The sequence below is a fragment of the Anneissia japonica genome, unplaced genomic scaffold (assembly GCF_011630105.1).
Source record: "Anneissia japonica isolate Jap-2015-1 unplaced genomic scaffold, ASM1163010v1 scaffold8989_len88253_cov97, whole genome shotgun sequence".
Taxonomy (NCBI): Eukaryota; Metazoa; Echinodermata; class Crinoidea; order Comatulida; family Comatulidae; genus Anneissia; species Anneissia japonica.
Window position 1 is genome coordinate 42,970 of NW_022746640.1, and position 10,292 is coordinate 53,261.

The window sequence follows — 10,292 nt, forward strand, 5'->3', positions numbered from 1 at the left end:
AAATCCTCATTCTTGAAAGTGAAATTCTATATTTTGGAAATTTTGCATGAAATCTGTCAACCACGTTGTCATGGTCGAGGTTGCTTCACCTATCACGATGTATTCCAACCATCATGAGGCTATTTAAATGAGCATTTGTCATAACGTATAAACACATAAGTTACTGACTCAAACTAAACGACTACGGCACTGTACCTATTGACCTAATTGTCGAGTTTATACACGTTACTGATACCTAGCAATTGGCCTATACACATAACAGAAAGATTAATTTAAAGCTGTTGTGGGAAATTATTTGTTTTATGCTGCTACATAGATCGTTTTGAAACACAGCTAGGCTTATGTTAATCTTCATTCCTCAGGCTCGTAATCAGTATTATTACTATATTCAGCTTAAAGGTCAACTAAGGACAGCAACCAGTTTCCTCATGGTACCAGGAAATTAGATGACAAATAAGTCAGGAAAGTACCACGGCTAACTTATCCCGCTAGAATTAACTAAAACAATGACATCATATAATCATCCTTATTTGTCAAATATTTCATCTTTTGAATCTTCCTAAATATATTAATAATAAGATTTATTTTATATATATTAAGGAGTGCTACCCCAATATAGCACAGTATTCCAATTGCTATACAATTTTCACACCGTCAATCGGATTACTACTCAACTGTACTTTGCAATATTTTATCTTGTTTGATTTCATCAATAGCCAAGTGCTTTTATAACTTACAATAAGCATTTTTCACTGGAAAAATTATATTATTGTTGTATTCTTCCCGTTGCGTCATACAACGACTAAAAGTACAATAATACCCGGGGTTTCAAATTACAATGAGCATAACCAAATTATAAACCATTTATGCACAATAGCAGCCTTTATTATTTATAAAACATGGTTATTATTACATAGACTCAATGATGACATAGATGTTGAAGAAAAAACGGATAATAGATTTAATAATGACGTACATAGATTTTTTGTGATTATAATTTAAATGGCCTAAAAAATGAGTTTACAGTACAGAAGTGCATAAATTGCACTTATAAAGGTGTGTTTTGTGTTGGTGTATTACACCTTTCGGAACTCCCTATTCTGTGAGGTGGGGGGGATCGTCCGACCCCCTTCCCCGATCCTCCCCCTGGTTACGGGCCTGCTCCTGGCAGTTGTCCTTCCATGATTTCCAATTAAGGCTCGTTGAAGTAATATTACGTATCGTCAAATTTATCGTAACCCTAAATGGAAAAAAATGTAAATGCTCAACACGTTGGATTTTGAGCGAAGAACAGCTGAATCTTGACAGTTAAGGTGCTTGCCTTCTAATTCCAGGGTTCTGAAGTCAAAGTTGGATAGTGTAGGCCTACATACGATTAGATTTTTTTTTTTAAATAACATGAAAAACATTTGACCAATAAGAAGTATTCTTGTTTGGACTCGAAACATATTAGTGAATGCAATGAGATAGGTTTACGACTATGATCGTTTATTTCTTATTCAAAATGTTTTAAGCAATACGGTATTGCTTCTAATGTAACTCCTTAAATCTCATTTTCATATTTACATATTAGCTAAATTTACATTTATATAATGTGCAAAATAAATCAGAGTTAAAATTGAAACTGAAAACTTACTGAGTGTAAAAGCAAACGTCTGTATCTTCCTCATTGTCATCTGCTTTATATATCAGCTGTCCATCAAGGATAATCCTGTTCTGTGGCTCATCTTCACTGCGTTTAAAAATGAATTTTCAAACAATTCAAATTCGTATTGACGAATTTAGTATCATATAGGGAGCTAATAATATTAACTGGTTTGTCTTAAATTAGATCTAGCCTGCAACAGTTGAAATTTTTTGAACACCTCGTAGGCGAACCTCACTTCGACACAGGGGTGGCACCCTCGGGGTACCGTGGACTTCCCCATCCCCACAAGGAGAAAAAACACAATTTGTCGGGGAGAAAAAATGTATAGGGTCTATGTTTTTTTTACATATGAGTAGACCCCAAAAGCGATTAAATAAGCTTTTGAAACCCCTAAATTGTGATATTTTTCGGGCGCCTCGCCCCCTGGAACACTTTCGAGAGATTTGAGCGACGACCCAACTACGTCCACTTTTTTCGACGGGGATATCGCCAGACCCCCCCCCCCCAACCTTCCGTTGGGGAACTCAGTTCCCCGTCGTGCAAATCCTGGCTCGACAACTGTTAACAAATCCAGGAGATATGCAAATTAACATGCTTAATACAAACTTTTTTTTCCTTTAATGGGAATGGTAAGGATAACATGGCTCGAAAACAAATGATGGAGGATACTAGAAATTGGGGTCTTCGTTGATTGACGTTGATCACACCTTAATACCTTACAATAAAAATAACTTGGGTTAGAAGACTGATTCGGACAAATTGTAATGACATTTAAATCTGTTTCACAAAACAACGAAAATTGATGATGTCTCTATCTTGAATGTGGGATATTATTAATAAATATTTTTACCCAAAACATAGAAAAATAACCCCTTTTGATTAGACGTTTCGAATGCGAGTAAAAAAAATCAACACAAAGTCATTTACCTACTAACTACTGAGAGGTTTTATGAAGTGCCCTGTGGACAAACCAAATAATTAAAATCGGTGGTGAAAAAGTATACTATCACCATTGGGCCGGGGTTAAATTTGCCAAAGATGTTATGAATGACAACAAGGAATTCCTATCACTTGAAGCATTTAGGCGGACATTCAATGTCAATATAATACCAAGGCAATTCAACAGAAGGACGCACATCTTGGGACATCAAAGGTTATGTGCAGACACAAAATGATTTTTTGTTCTAGAGGGGAATTTTAATATGCAATAACATAAACAACCTTAAAATCGCTTTTTGGCAATTTCTTATGGAGTTATAGGCCATTATATACGATTTAATCGTGACGTCACTGGCGAAAAAAGTAGGAAAAGATCGTGTGAATAAAACCGCGTAGGGTATCCGCTGCGTACGATCTTTGCGTACATGCTGTAACCATGGCTGTAACTCTTTTGTTGACTACCGCTGATGCAAGCCGGGTTCTCACGAGAGCCCTAGTATCCGGATCGGGAGCTAACCGTTAGCGCTAACCGTTAGCACCTGCGTGAGAACGCCCGATCGGTTAGCGCTAACCGTTAGCGGTATCCTGATACGCTAACGGTTAGCAAGGCAAGCGTTATATGGGCACCATTTCCGTCAGGTGTCCCCTTTATGGTGACATCGACTTACACTTTAGGGTGTATGTATGGTCGAAACAAACATAAAGGAACAACAGAAAGGGAAGATGAAAAGAAAGAAAATGAACTCAAGGTAATTATCATATCCACTAATCTCACATTTCATTTTTTGTTCGTTGTTTGCATGATTGCAGTACATCAACAGATAAGCAATAGATAAGTCTCATCAAACTGATGACACAAAACAAAAAAATAAAGATACTTCACTTCACTACAAAAATGACGGATTTAAACATTATTTTATTAACATGTAATTATTCAACTTATTTTGAATCATATACAAATACATAATTAAATTGATATAGCTTTGCATAAAATGACTAAAGCCAATTATTTACATTGTCTTCAATTCTATCAAAATGACACCAGGGAGACCATCCAACAGGAAAGAGGTGGAGGAAAAGAATACAGAGCTCGAAGAAAAAAGGATGCCCAGCTACCCTTACAGTGAAGGAAGTCGTTAGGTTCCCACAATTTAAGGTTAGCTATGCTTTTTTAAATCCAAATTTTTACTTAATTTTCACAAATTTTGAATCTTTTGTTTATTCTCAAGTATGGTGTAACAATTCTTGTATAGGTGAATTAAGTGACGAATTGATGTGTAATAAAAATGAAAGCTTGGTGTCCGTGTATAGAAAAAAATGTTTGTGAAAACCAATTATATGGCTAGGTATTTTTGTTCACACTTGAATTGCATATACAAAACATCTTTAAAACCAATATATGGCTAGGTTTATTCACACTTGAATTGCATATACAAAACATCTTTTCCAAAATATTTTTATTAATTTAATTATTGTTCATGTAATTGCAGTACAGTACCCTGTATTTTTGATCTGTGGATGTTAATTTTTTTTCTATATCTAAAACTACTTTGGCCAGAACACAGCCCCGGTGAAATCTAGTAGTACTTATTTATTATCAAGCACGGATTTGGTCAGGTACGAGTAAGGTTGTGAGCATGACTGTTTTTTACCATACATTAGAATTGTAATTGATAGTTTGGTATTCTGTCCATTAATATGTTCACATTTTTGTTGTAGGTAGACACACATAGCAAGTTTGCGTGTGTCGAAAGGAGCAAGGATCTGAGGAAGGCTATTCAAAACGGAGAACATCTTGAGGCTGAAAGACGTTTTTATATATCTTTCCCATCAGATGAAGCTCATAACAACATCCACCAGACTGGCACGGTAACTTTATTTCTCATTTTTGGTAGCATTTGATAATCCTGTATTATATGAGTAAAGCTTTCACCTACTACATGACAATTTAGACAAATGAGGTAATTATTCCAATCAAGTCGGGTCATTAATTTTTATAAAATATCCGTAATTATTAATTTTTTTGAATTGTTGTGAATATTATTATTTATTCCTAGCTGTTAAACTATGTTTTTTTAATTTTGTACTGTAGCTTACTGGGTTTCTCAACCCAATAAATAAAGATGTTAAAGAGAAAATTCATGAGTTGGTGGGACATGGTGTGCAAAATGTGCAGGAAATGAAGCGACACCTGAAGATATATGTAGAGACGGTTCTATTCCCTGACCCTCAAACCCGGCCAGCGACAACACATGCAGGTTTCTATCCCCATGAGCAGACATTGAGGAACCACATGTATGTTGCAGTTATGGCACTCAGGTATGAGCCAATTTTGTGATATTAATAATAGTAGTAGTGAATATATATAATATTATGTAATTAACATCTGGTAATGATGTGCAGTAGTTAGACAAAGTAAAATTTACATTATCACTATCACAAACTTCAAATTCACATAGTCATAAGTTTCACTCTTGTCATTTCACCCAAAAAATAGTATTTTTATTAATAATCTTAATCCATGTTGACATTGGTGAACATTTTTTGGTTATTTAAAATTACTTCAATTATAAATTAGTAGAATTTGTCATAATACTAAAAGAAGATCCAACATTTGTGTTAAAAAGTTGTGTGTACAGCATAATTAAACCATTCATAAAGTTTTGTAAGGGTTTCATGATAAAAAACATGATGAATTTTTTTATGACCTAACAGGTTCCATAGGAAAGAAACTAAACTAATTAACTAAAATAAATTAATAATAATTGATTATAGATAACTTGGGCACTACTTTAGTAAGTTGGGCACTACTTTAGTAAGTTGGGCACCGGTTGAGTGTCTTTAGCAGTAATAAATTAATATTAACTAACTGTAGCAATAATAATAATTGATTATAGATAACTTGGGCACTACTTTAGTAAGTTGGGCACCAGTTAGGCGTGTTTAGCAGTAATCGATGAATATTGTCAAACTTTGGCACTAATTACTAAGTTGTATTGATAATAATTGATTATATATAACTTGAGCACTACTTTAGTATGTTGAACACCGCTTCAGTATTTTAGTAGTAGTAATCAATGAATGTGACTTAACATGGGAATTTATGTTGCAAATTGATTATATGAGATCTCTTGGGCATAACTTTAATAATTTTAGCACTTTAGAATGATTAATTTGTTAATTTATGTTTATATGCTAAGATGGCCTCACTTTTGTGTGTTGGCTGCCAAGTTTGGTATATTTAGTAGAAATCAATAAACATGAGATAACATTGACAATTCAGTGAATTAAATTAAGGTAAGTTGAGCACACCATGGGTATGACTAATTAATAACTTATGAATATGGGCACCACTTTTAATAGTATGCTGGTAATATTATCCTACGGATACCACTTCAGTGTGTGTACAGTTACCAATAAATTTGAGTTTAACATTGGCACCACCTAAATAAGTCTGGCACAACATTAATGTGCTTTGTTAATTCTTAAGCTAACATGGTTGCTACTTCAGTATAATTCCTAATTGTTTTATCATTTTGATTTAATATGGGCAATACTAAGTTAGTAACCAGTATATTTAATAATTAATCAATGATTATAATAGGCTAGCCACTATGGAATTTACTATGTTAAAGTGAAGATACTGGAAATGAGGTAGTATGTATGGGCAACATGAGTATTTACAGTATAGCTGGTCTGTGATCAATGATAATGAGCTAACTTGTGCAACACTGTCAAGGTTTTGTGAATGAATAAAGTGTCTATGTACAGTTTGATTTGTTGTCAACATGTCACTTTATCTGAGTTTGGTTTCCAACATTAAAAAGTTGACAATAGCTGTAAGGTATAATCCAATATTTTAGCATTACCTGGGGAGTTGTTATAGAGCCACTATAACATTGAACAACTTCCTATACCACACTACAATGATCAATTTATGTACACCATTACATACAATTTATACATGTATTATAACAGACAAATAAATACATATTTAAGGTATAGCCAAATATATATAATATTTTTTGTACCATACTACATTGTGTGATAAGGCAGTCAGCTTTATCAATGCATCATAGTATCAGTGTTTGTTTTCAAGAGCTAATAATAAGGCTGGACTTGCCTAGGGGTCCAAGGGGCCTAGGTCATTTTTCCTACCGATATTTCCAAAACGTCGCCAACAAAAGTAAAAAAAAATTTTTTTGGGCCTTAGGAGTGTATCTAGGCTGGCTCTGTATATAGGGAGGTGCCTGTAAACTGCTGTATTTTGTGACATTCGCAGGCTGCATAAGACAGCCGCAGGCCTTGCTGCACCTAGCTAGCCTCCTAGACTAGACCTAGGCTAATTCAGGCCAACACATGTCACGTAGGACCGCCCTAGGAAGGACTAGCTAGACTCGAGTACGGTAGGCTAGATTAAGAACTGGCTAGGCCCTAGGCTTTGTCTCTACCTAGGCTAGCAAAATTAGCCCTATATAATAATATTTTGGCCTGCCCTAAATGTTTCTGAATCCGATGTTTCTGTTTTCCAAACTTAACTTTGATCGGTCTTACTCACACACCGCATCGCCTTTGTTTTGGTATGTGATATGTGTAGCGGTCTCGTATGAATATTTAAATATGCCATCGACATTAATTATTCATGACCTGACGGAAATGGTGCCCATATAACGCTTACCGGTTAGCAAGCGCTATCGGTTAGCAAGTTGAGGGAGTTTCTATCATCAACCAATTACACGTACGCGTTTACAATTTCCAGTTTCTTATTGGCCAGTGATTCGATCATCATATTGTTGGTATCCGGATTGGGATTTTCTCGCATGGATGCACGGCAGCTAACGGTTAGCACGATCCAGATCCTGCTAACCGTTAGCTGCCGTGTGAGAACATAGCCGCAGTTATCTTTGCTTGATATACAAGTTACAACAACCATGGTTACAGCATGCACGCAAAGATCGTACGCGGCAGATACCCTACGCGGCGCTATTTACACGATCTTTTGTAACTTTTTTTCGCCAGTGACGTCACGGTAAAATCGTATATAATGGCCTATAACTTCATAAACAATTGCCAAAAAAACGATTTTAAGGTTGATTCTATTATTAATGGCATATCAAAAATCTCCTCTAGAACAAAAAGTCATTTTGCTAGTTCTCTTTTAATCGAGTGGTGTGAGCTTGGGCGCGGCGTAGCGAACGCCAATAATATCGCGCAATCACTGGCGTATGGTAATCCAGCAACAGACCCTAGATTAGCGTACGCCACTGATTTACCACAGTCACGTATCGGTGATTTTGAACTCAGCCAAGATTTGACCAATGAAAATAAATCTAGATGTACACAGAAAATAGAATTTCATTAATCGCCCAGTCTGGACATCTCGCTAGTTACACCATGGTCTAAAGTACGCCCGGTGTTAGATAGGCCTGGCGTATCCCTCAGGTCTGAACGTAGCCAAAGGTTATAAGGCTATGTTCAGACACAACGACATAAGCTAGCGTAACGTTAATCGAGTGGTGTGAACTTATGCGCGGCGTAGCGAACGCCAGTATTATCGCGCAATCACTGGCCAATATTTGACCAATAAAAATAAATCTAGATGTAAACAAAAAAATAAAATGCGCGAATTACGAATAAGAATATTTCGCGCGAATACCTACGCTGATGTCCATTAATCGCTCAGTCTTGACATCTCGCTAGTTACGCCATGGATTAACATACGCCCGGCGTTAGATACGCCTGGCGTATCTCTCAGGTCAGAACGTAGCCATAGGCTATGTTCAGACACGACTTACGCTAGCGTAACGTTAATTGAGTGGTGTGAACTTGTAATCCAGCAACAGACCCACCCCAGATTAGCGTACGCCACTGATTTACGACAGTCACGCATCGGTGATTTTGAACTCAGCCAAGATTTGACCAATCAAAATAAACCTAGATGTAAACAAAAAATAAAATGCGCGAATTACGAATACGAATATTTCGCGCGAATACTTACGCTAGCGTTCATTAATCGCCCAGTCTGGACATCTCGCTAGTTACGCCATGGATTAACGTACGCCCGGCGTTAGATACGCCTGGCGTATCTCACAGGTCTGAACGTAGCCTAAGGCTACGTTCAGACACAACGACTAATACGCTAGCGTAACGTAGATCAAGTCGTGTGAACTTGTGCGCGTCGTAGCGAACGCCAGTATTACCGCGCAATCACTGGCGTACGGTAATCCAGCAACAGACCCCAGATTAGCGTGCGCCACTGATTTACGACAGTCACGCATCAGTGCTTTTGAACTCGGCCAGAATTAGACCAATGAAAATAAGCCTAGATGTCAACAGGAAATATAGTGTGCAAATTACAAATACGAATATTTCGCGCGAATACTTACGCTAGCGTTCGTTAATCGCACAGTCTGGACATCTCGCTAGTTACGCCATGGATTCTAGGCGCACGTGCGTCCCTACACGCTGAACGTCACAAAAACCATAGCACCAGACCATAAACCGTCAGCGTAAGTGACGAATCACCCACGCGCGTGTTAGATGCCATGATAATCGCGCGTAGAGCGGTGATTATAAAAGCCTAATGATATTTTTCACTAACATTAGACTGAAAATATATTCTTCATTTCAACATTAATTTTACCAAAATTGTGGTGAATTGTCGTTCATGAGACTCACTTCGCAGAAAAAATTAATAAATGTTCTGTATATACTCAATGTTCTTTTTCGGCACCTTATGCCAACATTATTAAAATGACAGATTAATGTTACATAAGAACATGAAATTTTATAAAATTCGTAAATTTTAAATTGCTATAACTTTTCATTTTCTTGGTCAATTTTCACAAATCAAATTGCACTTTATAGAAGCATTTAACAAGCTCGCGGTCAAAACAAATCAGATGTAACAGACATTGCGAAGTACCAATAATTAATAAAATAAAAACCAACACCATAAAACGAATGGCACGCATAGACTAATAATTGAAGGCTGTACTCGCAACTAGTATCGGATTGTCGATGCCACAGTAAAGATCAAAGGCCTGTACGCGCTATGTTCGAGAGCGGAGATGTGCGTCCTTATGGCAAGCCGTTTTATCATTTACCTCTGAATTGCAGTTAAGTCGAATGCATTACAGTTAACTGTAATTCAATTACAGTTAACTGTAATACATTCGACTTAACTGCAATTCATTATAGTTAAGTGTAATGCATTACAGTTAACTCTAATTCAATTACAGTTAACTCGAATTCAATTGCAGTTAACTGCAATTAAAATTTTGTTTTTGAGTTAAGTGTAATTGTTTTAAAGTTAACTGCAAATATATTTCAATTATGTCTATTTCGGCTTAATTCGAAAACATTTGCAGTTAACTTGAATGCATTTCAAGTTAACTGCAAATCATTTCCAGTTAACTGTAATGCATTTCAAGTTAACTGCAATTCAGAGGTTGGTTGTAATTAGCGTTAAGTGAATACGATTGGTTGTTTGCATTTACGTAATATCAGTGCTATATGATTGGTCAGCCACAATTGATTTAATTACAGTTATGGTGTATTTTCATTAAGTAACTGTGATTGGCTGATGTGCTCTTTCCGGTCGTACTTGCCCGGTAAAAAACAAATCATCAAAACGGTCGTTCAAATTTAATAAAAATGGCGTCTGATCATTCTGATGATGTACTTTCTACCGTTGGACAAACTG

General features: G+C 36.3%; 1 protein-coding gene across 1 annotated transcript; it reads left to right on the top strand.

Annotated features, from left to right (window-relative positions):
- The first annotated feature begins 3,231 nt into the window (after positions 1 to 3,231).
- LOC117120267 (calcium-responsive transcription factor-like) lies at positions 3,232 to 5,278 on the top strand. Its single transcript, XM_033265279.1, has 4 exons — positions 3,232 to 3,336; positions 3,633 to 3,743; positions 4,307 to 4,456; positions 4,680 to 5,278. The coding sequence occupies exons 1-4, from the start codon at positions 3,238 to 3,240 to the stop codon at positions 4,923 to 4,925; spliced, it is 606 nt and encodes a 201-aa protein (XP_033121170.1). The 5' UTR covers positions 3,232 to 3,237; the 3' UTR covers positions 4,926 to 5,278.
- The last annotated feature ends 5,014 nt before the right edge of the window (positions 5,279 to 10,292 follow it).

Coding starts and splice junctions, on each gene's coding strand:
- LOC117120267 (XM_033265279.1), top strand. CDS start 3,238: ATGGTGACATCGACTTACACTTTAGGGTGTATGTATGGTCGAAACAAA. Junction 3,337..3,632: donor AGAAAGAAAATGAACTCAAG/GTAATTATCATA, acceptor AAATGACACCAG/GGAGACCATCCAACAGGAAA. Junction 3,744..4,306: donor TTAGGTTCCCACAATTTAAG/GTTAGCTATGCT, acceptor TTTTTGTTGTAG/GTAGACACACATAGCAAGTT.